Here is a 24,696-nt window from a genome sequence, read left to right as displayed (position 1 = left end):
AAACGCATTGACAGACAGTCCTCACAGAACTGAATGTAACTGATAAGAGAATCCATTAACTCTATTTTCCTTCTGTTTCATTCTCTTTCTCTCCCTCACTCCCATCCCATTCTCTTTTCTTTTTCTGTTTTTTTTTTTTCTCTTTCCCGTGGCCAATGAAATATTATTTGATTTCAGCACATGGAGTCAGTATTCGAAGAGTCCAACAATTTGTTAATTTAATGCTGCTGCCATATTCTGAAATAGAGTATGAGTGAAATGCAATCGCAGGGCCTGTATGTGTAATCCTGACCAGGAGCATGAGGGGGATGAGGATTCTTTTTTTTTTCTTTTTTTTTCTCCCATTAATGAGTTATCAAAGCGCAGCAGATGGGCTGGGATGAGCTAACAGTCTTCCTTGTTAATTGAGTGACTTTCTAATAAGACCAAAAGACCCAGACCGGGTTCGCAAAGTAGCGAGATAGAGCATCTTTGAGATTAAAACGATGATTCGGTGTGTGCGAGTCTGTTTGTGTGTGGGCGCATCCGTCCACTTCTGAGCCCATTTGATATTTCTAAAGCTCGCTAATTCCTTCACAATATGACAATAATTATCATAATCACGCTGATAATGTTGAAGACGATGCCCCCCCGACGGTGCCACCCCACCCTCCCGCTGAATCAATGTTTTTCTCCCTGCATTTTTATCTTTTCTTTTTTTTTTACTCACTCTAGGTCGAGAGTCATAAAAACTCATTGCAGCACGTTCTGGAGGTCACCTATCAATGTGGGAATACATCCATACCACAGAGCAGAAGTCTCACAATCTGTAACCTATAACTTCTTGAAGCCATTTCCCCCTCACGTCCTGGCACACGGCGTAACAGATGGCTAATAAACACATTTGCTGCTTAAAGCCCAGGCGCTGTAGTGTTTGTAAAATTCAAATGGGATGTAGATGTGACACTCTGCGTGAGATCGCTGGTGCAACTGAGCAGTTGGAGAATACTCACTGCTCCCTCACTGGACTGGCAAACTTGTATGCATGGGAGGGGTGCCATGCTGTGGGAGATGTATTGTGTTGTGCAGGGTCAAGGAAGAACAGCAAACACATTTCATGAATTATTGAAAGAACAGACCTGGAAAGGGGAAAAAAATGCTGCCTGGCCCTTGTCGGTAGATTGGACCTGTGGGCTGCACGGCATTCAGTTTCCCAGCCAGTAATAGATGGAGGACTACTTATAATCTCCGTCTTAGACACACTGGAGAACACGAGTTTGACATACTCTGACTACATCTCATGGCCTCTACCAGCCTGAAAACAAGGACGGGGGCTTGTCACTAGTGCTGTTGACAAAGTACTATTGTGAGAGAACACACATCTGTTCTGTCTTTTTGAGGCTCCAAATTGAACATTTGCATATCTCCCTGAGCAATATGTGAACAGTACCTGCGCCACATTTTCCCACTTTACACCAGAGGGATTCAGGGCACAGAGCCAGTCATAAACATGGCCTCCTGACTGCGCGGTTTCAATGTATTATTTAAGGTTCTGTAGGTAGAGTCAAGGCCACGGAGGATGGTCTATCATGGGAGATAATCACAGGGGGAAAAAAAATCTTTTGACCTTTGGGTTAGTTTGAAGTGTTGCTCCACTTCTGATGTGAGTCTTTCTTGTTATTTTTTTCTACTTTTTTTTTTCTGAAGCTCTGTGACCGAGTTTAATCTTTATTTATCATATTGCAGATCTTTTTTTCTTTTTTTTCTTTTTTTTAAATTGGCTTATTTTGTTTGCGAACAACATCCTCCCTTTTGTGCCTTATTGCATTAAAGTAATTGGTAGCATTTAGTTAAAAATATATTTTTTTGAGGGGGTTCGTTACAACTTTTTAGAAAATAGCATCCTCATTGACTAGGAATTATTAATAATAGAAACACCCGTTACCACCCGACTGTGGCTGGGCAATAAAGACACATAAACAAGTGTAATTCACTGAAGAAGACCATGAGATGTGTTTGAAACCTCCAGAAGACCTATAAATGATTTTTCTGTTGACGAATGAAACCGTTATTCAAAAGTAATAGTATTTGATTGTTGCTATAATAACATAAATTGTCTCATGTTTTAAAACCAAAGACGTTAATAAACGCCACTTCAGCTCAATTTAAGTTCCCTGTCAGTAAGATTCAATGTGTATTATACATAGGTTGCTTTAGATAGATAGATAGATAGATAGATAGATAGATAGATAGATAGATATATAGATAGATAGATAGATAGATAGATAGATAGATAGATAGATAGATATGGTGCAAGTATTGTTCACATACTGCAGTTTATGTACACTAATAATGTTTTAAACCACAAATATGCAGTGGATAGAACCATTGTGAGCCAAACATCAGGAGGTCGCAATCTTTCGGCAATCAGAAACGCGCAATTAGGTGTCTACAATCAGCACGAGTGCTCACATTGCATTTTATTTATATTATTCAAGTTACATAGTTGTTTTTAGTTTGTTTGGTTTGGATTTCCACCCATGGTTGTGTGTGGTGGCCAAAAATAACTTCTTTACACGGTCAACATTCTAAATTTCATACTATGATCTCGAGTAAATAAGAGTACTCAAGAGACAGAATGAGATGCATGGATTTTTTTCTAAAAATGTAGCTGAGACAGTTGAGAGAAACCAGATCTTTTGTCTTTTTTTCCACTGAGATTTAAATCGGCTTTTTCTGCACTGAATATTTTTTTTAAAACGCCCCCCACGAGGATTGTTTATCTCTTGTATGTCCTCCTACAATATACAGAGTTGGCAAGAAAATGAGACCTGATACAAATCGGTTGTTGCCAACGGCAAAATAAGGCGCCGTCAAAGAGAACGGTGCGGGCAACGGGGAGAAACAGGAGATCTGTGAAACATATTTGTTGCTATGGTAATTAGCGGTGCTGTGTGATTAGAGCAACATAAGCACGTTGCATAATCATGTTTACAGTCAGAATTAGTTGTTTGTTTAAAATAAGTTTCGCCGGCAGGATTTTATTTGTAATCTGCATAACTTATCTCCCGACTCTACTATGCTGTAGATGCTGAGAAATGCGGCGATATTGCTTCCAAAATGAATTGAGTCCTGTCAGTGGATGAGGACGGAAATCAATTGGATACGTGCTGCCGGAGCTGCTCGTCACTTAAACTAAATGCGCTAGTTAACCGTTTCTTTACTGCGGCTGAGCACGGCTCTCATCCACTCTAATTCAAAACAGCAGCAAAGTGCACACAGTCAATAGCCCTTATAGAGTGTAGCTGTATCGTTTACACAACCTTGATGTGGTGATAAAATGTAGGTTGATTTGAGAGTGTTCATCGACTTCTGGCTGCTGACGAGGCAAAACATCTCTTGCTACATTTTCATAAGACAAAAACTTCTCCATTACCTCCTTCTCTCTCTCTCTCTCTCTCTCTCTCTTCCTCTCTTTCTCTCTCCCCCTCGCTCGCCCGCTCGCTCTGTCTCGTTGCCCTTGTCATCCAACAAGGAGACAGTGACAATAAGGGCCCGTGTCCTTGGACATGGAGCAAAGCTCTACTATTGACTGGCATGATGAGCTGCTCTTTCCTTGTTCCTTCCCCACAATCCCTGTAATCCTTCTGTCTTAGCTGCCAACACGGCACACACATCAGGACCACAGGGGCATTAGATGGTGGGGCTACTGTCGCCACTTATTATATCAGTGCACAGACAGGGCCATGCCTTCACTTACTACCACGCACACACATATGCATACATAAAAGGGGGGAACACCGCTGATGAGAAGAAGCGCAGAGATTGCCCATGGACTCCAGCGCCGGCACGCAGGCTCATATGCATGTATACACATATGGTATGACCTCTCGCACACTAACACCTATGATGGCTCCTGTCAAGGGCTGCGCCACAGGCCCGGGATGAGAGAACATTCTGTTGTCTCCAAAGGTCACACGGTTGCATCTTACTCTCTGTTGGCACAAGAACAAACTGACACATTTGTAAAGGCTGAATCTCCACCGTTGATTATCTCTCTTTCTCTGACTCCTTCCTGACATTTCGGCCGGTCACGAAGGAGGAGGAGGAGGAGGAGGAGAAGGATGATATCTGTTTCCACCTCCTCGGAGACTGACAATATAAGGGAGACATAGCATGAAAAAAAAAAAAAAAAAACGGTAGCAGCAGTTTGCCACAGGAACAGGAAATATACTGGCATGGCACATATGTGTGCCGATCATCTCGCCTTTCATATATATTTATATTTATAAAGTGCCGCGTTGATGTATTGGTGATAACGAATCAGCTGTGCATCATTGAAAATATGTAAAACAGTGCAGAAGCCTTAAAAAGCCCATACACAAGGCATGATGCATTGTTTTTTCCAGCAGCTTATCTCCTAACTATCAAACCCTTCTCTGAATAAGAATTTGCTGATGGCATGCTGCCGCGTCTGAACACTATACAGTAGCGACGGCAGTAAAAAGAGTGGTGGTGGCAGGAGCTACTTTCTGATTTTATCTGTGTGTGTGTCTATCTGTGTGTCTGTTTCTGTGTGCTTGCGCGTGCGCGCGTGTGTGTGTGTGTGTGCGCGCGTGCCTCATCAGGAAGCAGTGAAGGAGAACCACAAGAAGAGGGAGATGGAGGAGAAGATCAAGAGAGCCAAGCTGGCGAAGGAGAAAGCAGAGCGCGAGAAGCAGGAGCGCCAGCAGAAGAAGAAGCAGCTGATTGACATGAACAAAGGTATGCCACTTCTCCCCGCGCCACCACAGAGGCAGAGACGCGCAGGCAGGTGGGGAGTTGGGAGGAGGAGAACAGGAGGGTGGAGAAGGGGGTTTCAGGGAATTGTGTTTCACACAGATTTGAACTCTGAAGGAAAGAGGATAATGTGTAGGAGTGGGGGGAGTCATCTTTTCGTTTCTTTTTTTCTCGGTCGGCTGTGAAAGAATCTCATACGTACTCCCATAGCCGGTGCTCTGCTACCAAACAACAGGCAGATTATGCTACTTTTAGCTTGTTTTTTTTTTTGTCCGCGGTATATTTTTCTCACGTAGACAGAAACATTCTCTCCTGTAGTAACATGCACGTATATTTCTAAACAGGTAACGCATTTAAAGCTGGTATTTTACACTTTTGGGTGTCCTCCAGTAAATGTGTACATGCTTTAATGATCAAAAAAGCAAAGCATTTTTGTCATACTGTCCATTCGTGCAGCTCTATTCCTCTGGCTATCCTTCGTCTGAACTTGCAATCTTTTTTTTCAGAGCCGATACAGATACTGATTGTTAGTAATCGAGAAGAATGAGAACCGATACTGGCTCTTGGTTTTACGTTTTCTACTACTCTATATTCATCTCACACATTTAGTTACTTTGAAGAATTAGATGAATTAGTGTTGACAGGCTGTCACATGGGACCTATAACCAATCGGATAGAGCTATAGCAATATACAATATGGGACCTTTAAAGTAATAAATATCAGTGTTGAGACATTGAGTGAGACCACAGAGCGACAGATGAACGATGGTCCATCGGAGCCATAGCAGTGTATTTTTAAGTTAATTACTTTGGCAATCAGACACAAAAATACAGAGACCAATGACTGGAAAATGCTAAACCTTTGCCCCCTACAAACAGTCTGCTCCATTAACTCCTTTAAGACCTCCCTGCTGAAAAAGCCTGCCCTGATTGGTCAGCTTTCACAAGCCTGAGTAGGCCACACCCACTGTATTTCTGATATACACTGCCTGTGTTTTTGAAACCACAGCCACGATGAGGACATTGCTGCGGGCAGTAAATGTAGAGTCGTGCCATCAGTTTCAGAACACAGACTGTGAGCATTTTGTGATTCTTCACAGCATTTATGGTAAATAGCAATTAGACCTGCTTTATAATCAAAAATAGAAATGGTAATTTGACTTTTATACAAACGGGATTCTTAAAGTCAGAAATATCTATGTTGTAATTTGGCAGTGGAGCCAGCTATTGAACAGCATTAATCAGTGAACACAAATACTTTGTTTGCTCCCTCATAGACTCAGCAGTGGCACAAAAAAATAGGTCATATCTGATAGGTGGCTGAGGTTGACTTATGAAAGAGGCTGAAAGTTGCTCTGTAGGTTCCAGTTCTAACACGATCCTGCTGCTGTTATTCGTTTATCACTGATCATGTGCGAGCAATGCGACAGAAAACGATTACTCCACCAGTCTGAGACTGTTTACAGGCAGCCTGCTATATTTATTGTCGTGAATCACTGGAATCACTCTATTGTCCCCCAGCGATGCCAGTAAACCGTGTATTGATTAGTGTGAGTTGCAGTCGTTCAGACATGAAAAATTAGAGCGCCAGAGCCGTATTCCTGCATCTAGTTATGCCAATGACATTGTGAAGGAATTTCAAGGCTGAAGGGGCTTTTGCGAGCAGTCAGTGCGGCCTTTTGTCCATTTTTCTGACAAACAGACTGGGATTTCCACAATTCACCAGCTTCTAAATGTCAGCGCCAGCCAAGGACCTCTCTGTAGCTCAGCCACGTTGGGAAATGTGACAAGACAGTCTTCAGTATGCCACGAGCTCTCCAAGATAATTGATGCATGCTTCATTTTTTTTTTTTTCCTGAGAAGTGACCTCTTTGAAAGCTTCACTTTTAATAATCCAACATGGCTGCGCTGAAGGAGGCTGTCTACCCCTCTCTCTCAGTCTGGCTAACCAGATGGAGAAGGGCTTGAGAAAGTAGGTATGATATTAAATATTTCTGCCAGAGCAGATTTTGATCTTGGTTTCTGAATGCCGTAATATGACTCGCATAAATAAAACATGAGGATGACATGGGGAGCGTCGCCTGCAGCCTTGGAGATAGCGGGGATTGTCCTCCACACCAACACCTAGCTCATTGGACTGTCGCGATCACACTGACCTTGGCAGTTATGAAATACGCACTTTTAAATTCAAACGCTGTGGAAGCTAGTCTGCTTTTCCGCCTGTCAAGGTTCTTACCTGCATTGACTACACATTTTCATTAAACCTTGAATAGCTCCGTTTTGTGTACTAACTTTTCTCTCTATGTGAAATGAAATCAGAGAAAGGACAATCAAACGCGGAGCTCTTTAAATGGATCCCGTGAATGGGAACGAATCTGAGCCAGAAGCAGGTTGGAGGTTACAGCAGCTCGCTGTTCCACTCCTTGTGTTCTCTCACAGTTTCTCTCTTTAAGCTGTTTGGTTGGAACACACATAGCAGGAGAGTCAGTGTTTTCTCGTCGCACATCTTCCTCCTTTTCTGCCTCTACTCCTCTCCGGTTTGACAGCCTTGGCTTGAGAGTCTTGGCTTCCATTCTGCTCTAAAATTCTATGTGTGCTTCAGATATTTTTCGAGGAGTTAGTTATTTGAGGAGACTTTGCGCATCAATTTTTCATGTCAAGCATCCACCGTGTTCTCTGTGAAGGTTGATGAAACTAAGGTAGTGTACCCCGCAAATTCCTCTTACCATTAATTAATCACGGCCAAAACAGTTTTCACATTAATCTAGGTTTTGAGAAGGTTAGAGGCTAATTGGAGCGCTGCAATAAAGTTGATTTGCCTGTTCTTGTCCTTATTTTTTTATCATAATTGTAGATAGATAGATAGATAGATAGATAGATAGATAGATAGATAGATAGATAGATAGATAGATAGATAGATAGATAGATAGACAGATAGATAGATAGACTGTTCACTTAAATATTGTACGTTTAGCTTTAGAAAATCCATTAGTGTGAACAGATGGGGTAAACATATGGCCATTGTATTATGAGAATTAATATACAGGTCAATAATTTACGTTTTATGGATTTACTGATTTACTCATTATCTTGCTTGGAAGACCATTTGATGGATCATACTATTGTGTTTAATGCAATTTCAAGAGGCTATTTTTGAGAAAGGATAGATTTTATGTCATTCCACAAATTGCGATCTAATCCTCTCCGCTTGCAAATGATTAACAATGAAATGCATATTTAATGAGAGTTTAATTCATTTAGCTTTTGCCAGGATGGCACCAGGGTGGGTGGGCGATGGGGGAGGGGAAACAGAAAGAATGCTTTTAGGAAACTGGTGCGAGAGAAAGAGAGAGGGAGAGAGAGACAGAGAGACAAATGATTTTCCTCCCATTTCCCAGTTGATAAAACTTGAGATTAAACTGAAAGTGCACTGGCGTGCAGACTTCTTCAACAAGCATGATTGATAGATGAGACAAGTGCAGAGCTAAACGTGTTTTCCGTGTGAAGTATTAGAAATCCTAATGTAGGAAATTGCTTATGAAATCATTACCCGGTCACCCCATTTGTTTTAATTTGCTCTAAGTGGATTTCCATATTCTCTTGAACTGACCAGATGTTCAACATTTACTAAATCACTTTACTTCCCTGGAAATAACTGTTGAACACTGTCGAATAAAGCCAAACTAATGCCTCCGTCTAAAGCAGAGGAAGATGGCTCATCACAGCAGGATATTTTTTATTGCTGCGTATGAAACAATGTCACGAGCAGCATGCCGAGTGTGTCAAGAGCCGGGGCATGGTAGAGCATCTGGACTTCGTTTCTGTGAGGCATTTGTGAAGAGTAGCGGGCCCCTCTGGCCGCCTGCTTGGCTGGCATCACCGGGGTCAGTGCCCCCGTCTGGGGAAAGTGTCTGCACCCACATGTCAACCGAGTACCCCAGTCATATCCACTAAGCTTTGAACAGAGCCGGGGAGGGCACATGCCGCTTTGAGCACAATGCAGCTTGGCATAAGGCACATAGGAATAAACAAACAACCAGGAAAAAATACAAGTTATTTGAACATTTTATTTAGTCCAGGCATTTTCTCCCAGGTACCACAGAGAAACTGTGAAGAACTTTGAGTTTAGCATGTTTGCCGTCAACTTTTCTCCAGCCTACTTTATACGATACAGTTTTCAGTGTGTGAAAAAAGTAGTCGTAAGGTTGTGTAACAGCCTCCTTCGCCGCACGAACCCCTGAAAAACATTTTTATCCCCAACCCGAGGAATATCAAGTTCAGAAGCATATTGGTTGTAGCCGCGAGTTTTACGGCTCCTTTTTATAGCCGTACCAACTGTCTGCTATGTTACCTGACGACACGCATCGAATGTGATCCAACTGGACTCATTAAGCGTTAAGACTAACTAATTTTCTTAACTAACCATTAGGTCCCAATAATAAAATTATCTGAGTGGAAAACAAACTTTCTGTATTATCACTTATTAAGACAGTCCTAGACCGTATTACTTAAACCGTAAAAACAAATTCAGAGGCTCCACAGATGCTGTTTTTATGATTAAGTTTTACTTGCGAAGCGATCATTTTTTAACTACGCGAATTAGAGCCCACTCAGCCGCTTCAACCCGTCCTCGCAGCAGCTTGCAGACACCAGCAGAATGCAGACCTATGCACTGTGTTGCTCTGTGGGAATATTATAGTGGAGCAATAGGTTTCATCAAGGTGTTTTTGTTAATAAAAACCATGCCCACATTATTATCTCCTTGAATGGAGTTGTCTTTGCTCTCTGAAAGTTGCATCCACCACCTGCTCATTATGTCTAAAAACGACTGTGCCTATTAGCAGAAAAGCCGAGGTCTTATTATGGTAAACCTGCTTTTAGTATGTATATTGTTCAGTGGAAATTAATCGTTAAGCTGTGTTTCCACATCCACTTCACACATCGTGTGCCCTCCTTTTCCTCTCCAAACGCATATTTTTGTGCTGGTGATAGTCGTCTAGGCACATTTCCCTTTCAGCGAGGCCTGCTAGAATGAGGTCTCCGTGTCTCTGTGATTCTCTGCAGAGAGCAGTTGGCATGTTGACAATGATGGGCCTGCAGCTTCTATTTATGCATCCTTCTTGTCAACCTTTCACACTTTGACGATGAACTAGTGCATGTTTACATAAATAAAAGTGGGCTCCGCTCAAAAAAACACACACGTTCAATTGACTAAACTCAAGCAAAATAGTTAGATTTTCGTGCCTTCTGATCTTTTTTTTGCACATGTCAGTATTTTCTATATGCCTGAGCCTTACTCTGACATAGAGTGACTTCTAAATATCGACAAAAGATGAACCGCATCTACTCAAATTATGATTCATTCTTCGAGGCTGACATTGTTGTCGATTCTATAAAGCTAGCTCTGGCATAAATTTTTAATATGATACGTGTCCAGGGTATGATTTCTGTTTCGCCTGTGTTTCTTTCCTGTTTGTGCATTTTTTGGTCTTTTGTTTACTGAAGCACGTTGTCCAAACTCAAGTATCTATCAGTGCTGCACGCTAAACTAAATTGACATATTTCTATGCAGCCGGCTGACTGGTTGTGGCTGGCAGAGTCCTGTCAGGTTTGACAGTGGCAGAGATGTGGATTGATGGCTTTGTGTGACACTGACAGCTGCCGGTAGGGCAGCGCATACCTGCGTCGCAGCCATGCCAGCTAGGTGATCTTAGACAAGCGCTGACAGGCGGCGGCGGGGCGGACAGGTTAGCTCTCTAAGTTTGCATAGTGTCTGCACAGCACAGTCGACATGGCAAACAATATTACCAGGGGAGATAGCTTGTAGAGGCGTGAAGGTCAGAAACCCGAGTAGATAAAAGAAATGTTTCTGAGAGAGATTCTCACCATTCCTCAGCTTAGATTGGGAAATGAAGGCGGTATTAGGCAGCTATAGAATATAACGGACAAGGACAGACCTTTCCAGAATGTAATGATGATATATGGTGCAATACCTCTGAATCTGCTGCCTGTTTATTCCCTGAAGTGTCATTTCTTTGTCACGCCACTGATGGCTGCCATGTCTGGTGATATATTTGTAGTTTCTGATGAGTTATAAAAATGAAGGATCTTTCACTACATCTGCATACGGATGTCACAGCAGCGTGATGCCAAACTCAAAGCAAAATTGCTTTTTTTCCCGCCGCTCTTGCCTTTGAGCTGTGTCGATTCCGATTGCAGGAAGTGCCTGGCGTGCTCTGAAACTCCTCAGGTATGGATTGGTGGATTCCATCATTACCTTGAAAGACAGGAACAAGGGCACCGGGATTATCTGCTGTCATACATCCATTCTAATAAATAACAGCATATTAGATTGTGCCGTATCTCCAGTCGAAATCGGAATTCCGCCTAAGGTGATGATGACACGCAGAATATGGCTGACTGCTTCAGCTCAGGTCTACATGAGCAGACAGCATGAATAGAAACCTGTAGAGAAAGAGATTTATTCACACTCAAACGACAGGCGAGGATTAAATATATGTGATAGGCTGCAAAATGACATTTTTGTAATTGAAGGTGATACAATGAATTTTTTTGCCGATACTCACGCTAACAGATTATAACATTTCCATAAATAAATGTCAGCAGGAGGAAAATGAGCCTGGCTTCATAGGAGGCCTCTTAATATTCTATGATAAATACCATAGTTCATTAGCAATTAAAGGCAACACCAGGGAATAGTCCCGTATTTTTTTGTCTGTCTGCCTCATGAATTAAATTGTCAAGATGAATATTTGTTGTTGCTTTATTTTGTGGCACACCTTTTGTATCGAGAGAAAGACAAAGAGCACGTGTAAGAGGGCACCTTGAAGCTTTTAATCACTTTTTATCTTTACCTTAATTCCTCTAAGGTCACAATCAAGGAAGTGAGACATGCATCAGATATCTGTCTTTCCTGTTTCCTCGCTTTTGTTCCCTCTGTGTCTCGCTCTTTCTCTGTGTGTGTGTGTGCGTGTGTGTGTGTGTGTCTCTCTCACACACACACACACACACACACACAAACAGTCGCCACACTCACCCCTCCGTGTTCTTTTCCTCCCTCCCAGTGCTTTCGTTAATGTTCTTCTTCTCCTTGGTGAAATCAGCTCAGGCTCAGTTGAATCTCATTAATTTGTGGGTGGTTCAAGTGTCTGATCATTTCCCCTCCCAGATCTGGACCTCACTAGTCACTTTACAGTCAATCAAACCTAATTACCCTCACTACAAAGACCATCAAATCCCATTGTCAAATCCATTTAGCTTCCCCAGACAACACCGCCTTTCACTGATGCAAACAGCCCATGTGTGGGTTGGTTCAGATGTTATCTTGATCTGGATTCCAAAACTCGGTATCCGCCGTCCAAATGGGCCACCCGTGTAAAATGAGTAGTCTACACTTCCCCGGATGGATGAAACCCAAAATATTTACAGCATCTCAGTACAACTGCACATGCCAAAGCCTCTTTGACATCCCTTTTTTCACATCAGCTGATTCATTCAAGTGGCCCGAGAATGAACTTATATGCATGGCAAACAAAGGCAAGCATGATCAGAGCCGGTGTAGTTGGCATGGCACTTAATAGATCGGGGCTGTTCTTTTCCATGTGCCAGAACAGCGCGGTAAAGGACTGGTGTTAGCTTGTTAAACGTGTTGGAGGTTTGAGGTTTAGCCCAACTGCAGTAAAATTGGCTGTTTCCTGCACCTCCTCATCTAACCAGCTCCCGCTGACTGCATCCTCTTTGACGCTTCCTACCCTGCAATATTTAAAACCAATCTCCTGTTAAAAAAATTGTCCTTGAAGTGGATGAGTCACAAACAGTCCTCCACCATCCTTGAGGATAAATGCTGTAAGGGGCAGCCTTTCATCAGAGTTACAGATTATTGTTGCCAACTGTAGCTGCCATTAGCTAGTTGCGCCTAGCGGTCCTATTGGTTGACTCGAGCCTGCCCAGAGTTGGAGCTTGGAGCGCCACAGAAGTGTCGGCGAATGCCGGCAGGGAGTGACACTGGAATGGACACAAGAACCAAAGCGAGTTGGCAACCGAACCAGTTTCAGTAGCAACAAACCCCGGCTGAAATCACGTGACGGGGGATGACTATCACTATTTCTTTTTCTTTTTTATTGGTGGAAATGGGCTTCCATATAGATGTTTTTGATATAATGTCAAAACTGTTCTTTACTCACAATTCAGGTTACAATTCAATTACAGTTCTTACACATTGCACTCTTGAAAACATTTCAACATGTTAATTAGGACCTGAAATGGTTCAGATTCCATTAAAGCCTCCATGTTTGCTTTGTAAATGTCTGACTTTAGCGACTCTTTGTGGTAGTATTAAAAAAAAGCAACGCTAAGGTAGACAGCAGTGCACGCTGATGTCACCACTCCCTTCTGAGGATCCAGCCTGAACAAACTAGAATTGAAGTGAAAATCATCAACAAAGACTGCACCAATTTTCACAGGGATTATTTTGTCATTTCTATTTTTCTTTTTTCTTTCTTTTTTTTTTCTTTTTTTTTTACAAATGGCCACAGAAGCATTTTGAAACAATCTATAAATCTATCAAAAATTGCTCACTGGAGCTTTTTATTTTTATAATAATAGATTTCACAACTGCTCTGATTTCATCGAGGGCAGATCAGAAAACACTGACTGACTGATTAAAACGAGGTCAAAAAAAAACGAGATGGGGAGAGAGACAGGCATGATTGAAGCTCAACACCAAACCAGAACAACTCTTATATTACACAGGTGCTGCGGTACCACTCAAAGTTGAACCATTATTGAGCCTTGTAAAAATCTCTAGTTTCTATCTGGTAGGCTGTAGGACCACACGTTGGATCAGTCCGACCCTGACATGGGTGCCAGCAGGGCTTGCAGAAGCCGTGACCCCACGTGGCTCAGAGAAAGTGTGTCAACTTAACATCTGTCAGTGCTGAGTTTGAGCCCTCCCTCGTGTGTTGGTGGTGTTACTGGGCAAACTAGCCAGAAGCAGTGGATAGATGGTGATGGCAATATGGTAACCGGGGGGGGGCCCGCAGGCGGTAGAAGTGAATTATAGCAGAGGAAGCAGAGTGTGGTGACTGCTACGTTACAAGCACAACACGCCCCCCCCCCCTTACCCCTTCCCATCTCCCAACCTCCCCTCCCTACTGTTTCTCACTTGGGGCCTGGCAGCATCCATCCAGATGGAGGGTTTATTTTTGTTTTTGTTTGTTTACTTATTCATGCATCCAGCTATTCGGGGCATCGCAGGGGCTTTCGTTCCACCACAGAATGCAAATCGCCACGGCGGCTAATCCACTTTCATCTCTCCCTTGTCGACATCCAACTTCTTTCCACGTTTCCCCCCAGTCTCTTGCAGTCAGGACATCTCTCTTTCTTTCAGGGTAGGGGGGGATCAGGCCCGCAGTGACCAGGGCAGCACTGGCTCCTACACTTGTCTCTTCTTCATGCATGTCAGACACGATACACCTCCAGCCGCCCACCTCCCCCCCCCCATCTTCAAGCCACTCTGCCCCCCTCACCACATTTTCCCTTCCTTCCCTGACCCTGGCGCCACACAGGGGCTCGTAGCGAGAGGAAAGTAGTATCTACACTGCCATTCCCCGTGGAATGGAGGGTTGCGGGAGCATCCCTAATTGAGTTAGGAAGGACATGAGTGGGTTTGCTCCATCAAGTTGTTACAGTAAAACAATCCAGTTTAATCAGCAGGCGAATCTGTCTTTTTTATGAGCCATCTTGCCCTTCCGTTCCCCTTCTTCTTCCTCCTCTCTTTTTCCACTCACTAGTAAACACGCACACACAGACACACACAGACACACACACACACACCTACAAATTAAAGGCCGGAGCCTGTCTGAAAAGTTTCTTGGGTCATTGTGTCAAAGCTTTTGTCAGGGTTGGGTGGTTGGACTGCGGGGAGACGGAGAAAGAGGAGAAAGAGTGAAAAACAAAGGGAAGACATCTAACAGGTGCATGACTGCTGTCCTTCGGGCACTTGTGTTCTCTGTGCTCTCTGTGGCAGTAATGGTCTCTGTCTGCCCGGGTCTTAGGAGCTGCTGGGACTGCAGGTAAAGGGGGGGGCCGAAGAGGGTGGGGGGGTGGGGGGGTGGACTCCACTCAAAGCCAGACAGTAAGAGAGTAGACAGCAGAGCGGTAAGAGGAGGAGGCGGGGGTGTGGAGTAATGCAGGTGCTTGTGTACGTCTAGGTGGCTGAGCCTGAATTCAGATGCGAAAGTAGCACAAAACCAGGTGCAAGCCAGCGAAAGCAGAGAGCAGACGAGATTAAAAGAAAAGTGCGGTTGCTGCTTCTCCACCTGGCCATAAAGCAGCACCCGCCCCTCCCTCCACCGAGGCCTTTGTTTCACGGCTAATGGTCCAGGTTAATTGCACAGGTGACTCTCTGTGGGGGAACAGATGGGCTCAAATGTGTTCAAAAACAATCCGCAGCAAGCCGAAAAAAAAAAAAAAAAAAACAACCCAGGAAAGACTTGCTCCTCTCCTCTTTATTCCTCCTTTTCTTCCTCATCTTCTCTTAGGGTGACTCGGGTGAGGTTAAACTCTCACCGTGTTTCTCTCACGCGGTGATTTCAATTCATCAAGCACAAGGCCTGTGAGCTCTCATTAGATCTCATTACAGTGCAAATTAGACTCAGGGACTGGCTACTGGAAGGATAGTGGATAGTAGCGGGTACTAGACATCTCTCCCATGCCCGATGCTCCTCATGTCGAACACTTTAATTTGGTTAGAGAGGGGAGTGCTGTGCTTTTATAAATTCAGAGGATATGTAGCTGTGATTTATCAGAATGTGCGACTATGATAAATGTCATTATTGCGTGCGCTCACGCCGTTATTTATCTTTTCAATTAACATGCCACTGTTGCTACCAATTACACTTGTAGCGTATAGGATGTCATAATTTGCCATCATACCAGAGGCCCGCACATACCAGACAGAAGCTTTTTTAAAATTCGAAGAATTATTTGTCTCTCTTTTCCCCCATGAATCACGAAGGCTGCATGTGAGCCATCAGAAATTGAGTTCTCAATCGACCCACTCTGTTTTTTTTTTTCCCCAGCACAACATGCAGGAGATGACAGATAGCAAATTGAATTTATGAACAGGCTTTGTTGGCACTGCTGCATAATTATAGGAATGCCATGCCTTTGGTGTTTAAAAAGAGAGTCCCAGCATTCCGTTCAGATACATGCGAGGTTTTCTGCTCGGATGATTGAGTGAAAAGCTTTGTCATGCTCTGGAGGCAACAGCTGCGCTTTCACTTTGCAGTTATATACATATTTTGAGTGTCGGCGATGACTGATTTTAATTGGCAGGAATAAACAAATTAGATGTCATTTTTTGCATAATGCAAGCTTAATTGTTTGATTCTTAATTGGTCTTTAAGATAAGGAATGAGAGTTTGTTTGGATGCATTCCATGACGCGTCGTTTTTTTTTCTTCTCCAAAACACTTGGCTGGATTCCTGCGTGTCCTCTAACCGATCTTGCCACGAGCAGCCATGAGTATAGGTCATCCTGCTGACATAAGTTGGAGTACGCTCTCTGTCTGCCTCCCTTCAACTATCCATCCTCCGCTGCCTCGGTCTGTCGGGCTTACACTCACTTGTCAGCCAAGAAATCTTCCCCATAAATTTAGATTAGTTAAGTGGAGCTCTTGCAAAATATCCAACATGCATTCCTATCTCTAAAAAAAAAAAAAAAGAAAAATTGTGCAGGCAGGTTTTTTCCCGTGTATGTGAGGGGTCTGCGTGCCTGCGCTTGCCTACCGCAGTGTATGTTTTAGAAATAATTAAATGTCACAGGGCTCAGGCCGTCAAGTAGCCAGGAAGGTGTTTTACGACCTCGTGTCTCGCCTCGCTCCGCTAGTCCCTCTCAATAACCCACTCCACCACACGCACTGCTGCACCCACAGAAACCCTCTTCACTTTTTCTCCCTAGCTGCCTCCCGTGCTCGTTCTCTCCTCTTACTCCTTGTGTTCTGCCACCTCCCTCGTTCTGTGCTTCACATCTTCCTCCCCCGGCAGTGGCACTTTTACTACCTGTGCTTATTCTTTCCCCTCGCTTTCCTCCGTCGCAACTGTTGAAACTCGAGTTTGTGCTCTGCTGCTTGTATTCTTGAACAGCACATCCCTGCTGCTTTCTTCTACTTTTTTTAATCTCGGGACTTTTTTTTCTCCCTTTACATTTTTTTTGGGGGGGGAAACTAATCAGGTGTGTGAAGTCTTTTATGCCAGTCCTGCTGAGAGCACATTAGTCTTGTTACCTCCCCCCCCCCCTCCTAATTAGAAAATGTGATAGTGCTGCTTGTAAATATATTGCAGACTGAGCCAATCTCCAGGGCTCGCTGTTACATTTGGCACAGCCTGTGGGTGCAGGTACCACCTGATACTCAGGTAAAGGAGGGGAAGGAAGGCAGGGGGGATCAAAGGGAGAGATATGGAACAGGTACACCATCTCTCTCTAGGAGGTAGAGTTTCACAGAGCTTTATTTCTGCACTTAAAGGTTTAACTGTTTAAGAAAGTACCTAAAAGTGCAAAAGCCAAAACCATGTTCCACACCTCCACACGCTTTAATAAGATCATTAAAGGACCCCGGGGCTGTCTTTTGAGGTGGCCACCAAGGTGTTTCATCACTGGAAGGGTTTGTCAATGTCTTGGGTCTTAGCCCATCTTAACCCATTTAGAAAGCAATTTCCTGTGAGCGGAGGGGATCTTTCCTCTTGAGAAAGATCTTTGGGCATAAAAGGTTAGCTTTTCTGTAATTCCCCAGCATGCAATCTACCACTGCTGCTAATGAGAAGCGGATGAATATTTGCCCTAGGTTTAACAGCTCAAAATAAGACAAGAGTGAATTGCAGGAACGTGGCAGAAATGTCTGCTAAAGTGGGCAATGTTATTATAAGTAATGAAGAAAGTTTGCTCTGAGGATTACAGGAATAAGTGTAGTCAAATAGTATTCAGCTCTCTTTTTCCTCACTAAAGGCTTACCTTGTCTTTGCAGTTTTGTCGAATGTATTCACATATAAATACTTATATATGTTAATAAGTTCATCGTCTGAAGGCTCATTTGTGCTCGTTTCTTGCTGAGGGTAAGGGCTGCTCAAGGTTTAAGCCGTGGCTCAATAGGACACAGTTAATTGAGCGCTCTGGGTTGACTGGGGAGTGTGTTTCCCATTTTAGTCATTTTGGTTCTTTGTGTCTGCAGTCCTCCCCCTGAACCCGAGTCAGACTACAGCTCCCAAGTTCTGGCCATTACAAATGATGAATTGTGCTACAGTTAAGCTAGAAGTAGGACAAATTGATCAAAGTGTCAGGTGCCCCCTGTGATGTCTAGGTCTCCATGAAGAAGGCAGTGAAGAAGGAGCTGTCAAAAAGTTTCTTGTGCCAAGGTGGTTGTAGATAAATGTTTACCTGCCACTTAACACGCTCTGCCTTCCGTCAGACTCACAATGTGTCCTTGCTAGCCTACATACGACGAAGGAGTAGCTAAAGATCTTGGGAGTTGATACAGTTATAGCAGCTGCAAGTTGTTCACCATATTGTTCTCCGGGTCCACTGCAGACAAAACCCATGCCCCCCCCCTTTTAAACCAATGAGCTTGCTATCTGAGGTGTAGTGCTGCAATTTGAGATAAGCACTACTTGGCTCGGCTTTGGTTTTGTTCTGATAAAGCTGGTCTAATTAAGCTTGATTTAATCGGGATTGCTTTTAAGCACAGCACACAGCCAGAACAGATACTTTGATTTCAAAGTAGCCCTTGGGAAGGACTTGAGGAAGAAAGAGAAGGAATGAGATAGAGAGCAAAATTAGTGAGTACGAGTGAAGAGTTGCTTTTTTTGAAAATTTGCATGAGACATGTTTCTATTCTTGGTCTTCTTTTACTTGCATGAATGATTGCAGGTCGGGTGGTTTATTGCTGGAGGAGAAGGGGGGAAAAACATATGCGGCCCTGACTTTTCCTCTGGTAAAGGCGGAATATGTGCCGTTCCCTCAAATTAATAGTGTAGCATTCGGTGTCACCGTGTTTTGTTCATAAATTCAATTTGCTCGACTGTCGTCTCTTTGAGATCGCGCAAGAACAAAAGATTGATCACCCCGGTGTCGGGGAAAAGTGCAGCGCGATGAAAGTAGCAGTTGTCGCCACTTATTTTCTGAATGTTTCCCTTCAGCTCCGGCTGTAAGCACAGTAGAGGAAACAAGATGCCTGGACCCAGATGGTAAACATCGGGGAAGAGCTAGTTCACTCATGTACGCAAAAAGAATTGATGGCCAAGTTTCCAGCTCTACAATAAGTCACTCTAATGATCCTATTTTAAAATTATGTCTGTTCTGGACCAGCATGATGAAAAGGGTGCCCCTCTGACTCATTAGTATCGGGGCGTAGAGATAGATGACCCAGATATAGAACCTAAGCTTATTTTTGAACCCCCCCGTTTCCATTGAGCGGTAAGCTGCATGCGCGCAGTGTGGGCACGACTTGTCATGCCGTTGGCCTCGTAGCACTTTAAGTGTCTCCTACCTGTCTCCTCAGCCATGCCGACTGCCTCGAGTTCTCTAGTTTCATGGATCCACACGACAGCCAGAACGGTGGGCAGGGGGAATGTTTTTCGAAGGCCGGTCCTGGTGTCATTGACTGAACAATGATAGAGCGCCCGGGTATTGAGCGGCTCCACACTAAATCTTTGTAAAGAGCACTTAGCTCCCCTGCGTTAGCCACAGAAAGAATATCTGTCAATGACCATCAGTGGACGCTTTCATCCTGAGGCTCCTCTGCCTGTATTAGTTGCTAAGCTCTAAGTGTATTTTTCCTCCTCGCAGCTTTTCAGTGGAAGAAAACAGACGGGCCTGAGTGACAGGCCTCCGTCTCCACACTGATGTAAAAGACTTGTTTATATCTCAATCAGAATCACGGCTCTTTCGCTGCGGTGTAAGGTGATTGTTCAGGCACCTGCAAATGGAGGGCATTCGCTTTTTCCACACCTGAATGCCGATAAATTAGACCTTGAGGTAGCCGCGAACAAGTGCGTGCATCTGCTTATGCACACTCATGCATGTGTAGCGATGCGTTGATAAATTGATAGGTCGAGCAATTTTGATAAAGGATTAATCGTTCAAGAAATGATGATAAACATTTGCCGGTTCCATCTTCTTACCTGACTTTGGGTTCTGGGAAGTTGTGATGAGCGTTTTCACAATTTTTTGGACATTTTATTGAGCAATCATTCGATTTATCGATTAAAAAAAATCGGCAGATTAATCAGGAATGAAAATGATTGTCAGTTGCAGCCCGACATGTGTTATCATGTGCTTCATCCTGCCTGTATTCTGTGCTTTCTTACAGAGGGTGATGAGACCGGTGTGATGGACAGCCTCATGGAAGCCCTGCAGTCCGGAGCAGCCTTCCGCGATCGGCGAAAACGGACACCACGCAACGGTAATGCAGCAACAAGGATTCCATGTTCTACTTTATAATTGTTGTTGTTTCTGTCCTCCCGTTCTGTATCTGGCCACTTTCTCCTGTCTATCACACAGAAGCAGCTTTGCTCTCTGGTTTGTCTTTCATTAGTGTGTTCTCCTGTTGTTTTGACCTTTTGACTCGACGCATTTCAAAGATTCACGACTGATACACACATAAAACATGTACGATACATACGGGAACATATGCGTATACAGACCAGGTGTCTTAGAAAACAAGCAGACGGGTGGCTTAGCACAGGTCATTAGCGATTTATTGTCCCTTAGCCATTCATGAAGCACTTATTATAATGTAGCCACGCTGGCTGCGGTTGGACTGAGGCTGATTTAGTGTAATCCTGGTGTTAAAACATTCTGTTCTGCCATGATGAATGGCCGGTGCCCAGGGGAGTACCACCTAGTGGGGGTGCCAGGGTCAATTGATATGCAAGTCAGAGTTCTGCAGAAGAGCCACAGGTGCTGCCATCTCCACACTGGCAATCATGGTAGAAAAAAAACAGGAGGGGGTGAAAAAAAAAAAATCGCACCAAAGCTTGATTGGATGATTCTGCTATAGACAGGCACACACTGCAAAGCAAGCAGTAAAACGCACGTTATTAAGACAGAGGAGATAAATTAATGTCTCAACCATATTTTTAGATTGCTGTTGAGCAACGAGAGGTTGCGGAGTTCTAGTAATTAACTTTAATATCAGCAAAAAGATTGCTATTTACGCTCACTCCCGCTTACAGATTAACTTGCTTTGATTCTATTATCGAGTGTTTAGGTTAAATATTAACAGAATGATTTTAGTGGAGGGTAAATGCTGTTGCTGATACCGAGAATATCGGTAGTAACACATAAGTCGTGTCCTCGGCGGCTCTGCCTGTATCACACCCATTCGTACGCTCAGCAGGACAGAAAAAAACATACACGCACGAATACTTTATCCTTGCTTCAACACCTATAACGCGGCTCATCAACAAACATCACCAGCTCCAATCTTCACCTGCACCTTGTCCATTCCATGTTTCTGTGTTTGGGTTTAATGGAGGGTTTTTTCCATACTCTGGGAGCGGTTCATTCCTGCCAAATATCTGAAACCTCTGATGCCTTTTTCTCTTTTCCTGTGTCTCCTCCCATCCCTTCTTTTCTTATCTCTTCGTTTTTGTTTTTTTTTTCCTTTTCTTCATTTGTTGTTTTATCACCAACATTGTTACAGGTGATCAAAGTCCTTCCAGTCCAGGCTCTCGGTGGCCGGGTGCTAACTATGGTAACAGAACTCTAGGTGTGTGCATTTAACTACCTTTTTTTAACCCAGACCCAGCACCACCCTGCCCTCCCGCTGCACTTCCTCTGGCTGCATAACTCACACGACCTTCTTGTCAGAGCACTCAAACTGAGCTGGTCTACAACATGCAGAGTCCCGCGCTGAGTAACTGCATTTGACGTAGCAGAGAATGAAATGTCAAAGGTATAATATGTAAGATTTAATGTACAGTAGACAAAAACCTCTTGATGACATAGCTCCTCGCTGCGTAAAGAAACTGCGGTTCGTAGATAAATCAAAGCTAATTTTGCAAAATGTGTAATTGGACTTGTTAAAATGATCTTGAACTTAGATTTCGCAGTGGTCTGTGAATTGACTAACTGATGTGCACTAGCAAGGCTTTGACAAACCACCAGGTTATGAGTTTCACACGAAGATATTGTAATTCATACTGCTGTCGTCTATATTAAAGTATATTTAAAGCACGATGCAAATTGAAAGCAATATGCCATTTAAAGTGTGCTTTCTATAAATGGTCATAAGGACATAAATCCAGAGACTAAATGCATTTCTTAGAATAACAGCAGATGAACGTAATTCACAAAGAATTATGGGAGGATGAGTAGATGTCAACACTAGTGAAGGTCACATCAAATTGTAGGTGTCTGGAGTCTGTATTAACAAAAGCCTGTTTACAGAAAAAATACATTAATGGAGGAGAACTTGCAGCAGATTTCATCACCTGGAATAGATTCTTTTGGCTATGTTAAGACATCCTGCAGTAGAGGAGAAAAAAAAAATATGGATTGAGAGACTGTAATGGACATTAATGCTTGTACTGCTGACTGATAGGATGAATCTTACATTGAATACCTTTAATATGCAACGCAGTTGGATACGCCAGTATTTAAGTCGCCCTGGTGTTGGCCATTAATAAAAATGCAATCCCAATAGCGATCACGCTACTTGAAGGTTTTTGATTCGCTCAGTGTTATTCCTGTAATGTAGAACAGCTCCAGTTATCATCCGATTGTCGTGCTCTTCCTTAGTTAATGCTGTCACAGCATGATGTCACTTCCTGTTTTGTGGCGGTGTTGCAGACGTGTTCTGCTGGAAGAGTCTGTAGACCCTCATGCTTTGGCTTTTCCCAATGGTTTTATGTGTCACATCCTGTTTCCCTATATGTTCCTAAGTGTCACCCTGATGTGCACCAGCACCCCAGATGTCTCTTGCTGAACATTTCTTGCCTTTTATGTAATGCGTAAGACTACTTCGAGGCACCTTTGGCTGAAAATAAATTGCCTGCGTCCTGTGTGTGTCTCCTACACTATAATATGTTCGATCTGTTTTTGTTGCATGTCCAAGTACCTTACATCATGCTGGTGTGTTCATAGATGAGAGTGTGTCAAGAGTGTGTACGGTGTGATGCTAAAACTTTTTTTTTTTTTTTCACCTGCAAGTATTGTCTACCTCAAAAGTATTGGTCAGTTATTTTTGTACGTTATGTAACTCTGAGAAATAAGAAAAGTTCACTTGTGAATATTTTTTAGTATATAATCAACAGAGGGCTCTTAAAGTATTTTAAAGTAAGCCAAGAGCAGGCCTTGGCAAGCTGACACCTGGCTATGAAGACTGTCTTTAAAGATGTGGAATGTTACCTCTTTGGTGGGAAGAAGCTGTTGCGAGAACTTGAGGTGTGAAAGTACCAGTTAAAAATAGTTTGGCTCACCTCTAAGCACAAAAACAGCTCTGAAATCAGAGTCCTCGACAGGAGTTGGATGGCTTTTCCACAGCTGTCCAGAGTGGGCATACAGAGTGACGATCGGTAGGTGTGACACTCATCTATCTCCAGAATAGCATTGCTTTGTTCTATATTCAATGAATTTGAGGGATAAGAAATGTTCTGACTCACTGGGCTTTTGTGGTAAACAACAGTCTGAAGTGTCAGAAAACCACGGTTGTACAAGGGGAGGAACAATTAGGTTGATTGATGCTTGGACGGTTCGCCTGAGGATGCAAGGTTCTAACACTCAAGGAAGTCTTTTTCATTTTTATAAGCGTGGTCAGTGAGGGAGTGGAAAAGCAACAGTAGAGTAAGGTGCACCTTTTTTCAAGTTTGTACCTGCTCTTTTATCCCATCTGTTGTTTTCTGAATGGAAGGGGCGGCTGAGAATTGGAGAATGTTGATTTTGTTGAACTCATTCCGTCCCGTCTGTTTGCCTCCTGTTGGCTTCATCGGGCTGTGACCTTTAGTGTGAACTTGGTGGCTTGCAGCCAAATTTGAAATGGTTGGGATGAGAGTCAGCAACTCTCACACATTTTGGGTACACTGAGCCTGGAGGTAAAGCTCCCACTTTACCAGTCGAAGGTCCAACTCTCACCTATGGTCACGAACCCTTGATCGCGTTTGCAAAACAGGTTCGGTAAGAATAGTGAGTTGCCCTTGCTTGCTGGGTTCCTCCTAAGGGAATCAGCCCACACTGGAAACACACGTTTTTTGTGCTAACACGGTTGTGGTGGGCTACGATGCTTCCCGATCACCTTCCTTATCTTTTGATGTATATTTGGCATGTCCAAGCGGCAGGAGATCCAGACGAGGAACATGATGGTGGGTTGTGCCTTGTTTCCTTACTTGCTGCCTGTGCTTTGGGTCCAATGCAACCTGAACCCTACTAAGAACCACTGAAAATGGTTTTCCAGCCGCGCACTAAATGACTTGTCATGGGATCATTGTAAAATGAAATAGTGTTTGTCTCTGGTTATGAAAATGCTTGATATTTAATCAAATATTCTGTATATCAGTGACCTATTTTTTTTATTTTCTTGTGATATTGCTTTGGTCTTGTGATGGCTGTCTCTCCTGCATGGCATTGTGCATCAGACCTTTTCTCAGCATACTTTTCTCCTCGTGGGTACCACTGCTATTCTACCAGAATGTATTATGCACTGACAACTCCGTGTTTGTTGATATGGAACCCCGGACTGTGGTTTGATAAACAGCTGCATGGATTCATCACTCTGAGGTGATGAGAGGGGAAAATCCTTTTGACATGCTGGCTCCAAGGATTTTTTTTTTTTCCCAAATGGAATCTGGAAATGAGTTCAGCTGCTTTAGAGCATAGGAGGGAATGTGCCTCATCTCATGGAAGAGGGCAAACAGAAATCTTTAG

The 24,696-nt window shown here is 43.4% G+C and overlaps 1 protein-coding gene across 3 annotated transcripts in view; it reads left to right on the top strand.

Annotated features, from left to right (window-relative positions):
- diaph2 (diaphanous-related formin 2) overlaps positions 1 to 24,696 on the top strand; it is a 395,371-nt gene that overhangs the window by 326,806 nt on the left and 43,869 nt on the right. Inside the window, exons 28-30 of one of the 3 annotated variants that reach the window (XM_030396391.1) lie at positions 4,608 to 4,743; positions 20,144 to 20,236; positions 21,479 to 21,529. In XM_030396391.1, the coding sequence (XP_030252251.1) occupies positions 4,608 to 4,743; positions 20,144 to 20,236; positions 21,479 to 21,529 (280 nt within the window). Of the gene's footprint in view, positions 1 to 4,607; positions 4,744 to 20,143; positions 20,237 to 21,478; positions 21,545 to 24,696 lie in introns of all 3 variants that reach the window. The other 2 variants (XM_030396392.1, XM_030396393.1) reach the window with 2 other exon arrangements.

The sequence above is a fragment of the Sparus aurata genome, chromosome 18 (assembly GCF_900880675.1).
Source record: "Sparus aurata chromosome 18, fSpaAur1.1, whole genome shotgun sequence".
Taxonomy (NCBI): Eukaryota; Metazoa; Chordata; class Actinopteri; order Spariformes; family Sparidae; genus Sparus; species Sparus aurata.
This window is presented reverse-complemented; position numbering and strand designations above follow the sequence as displayed.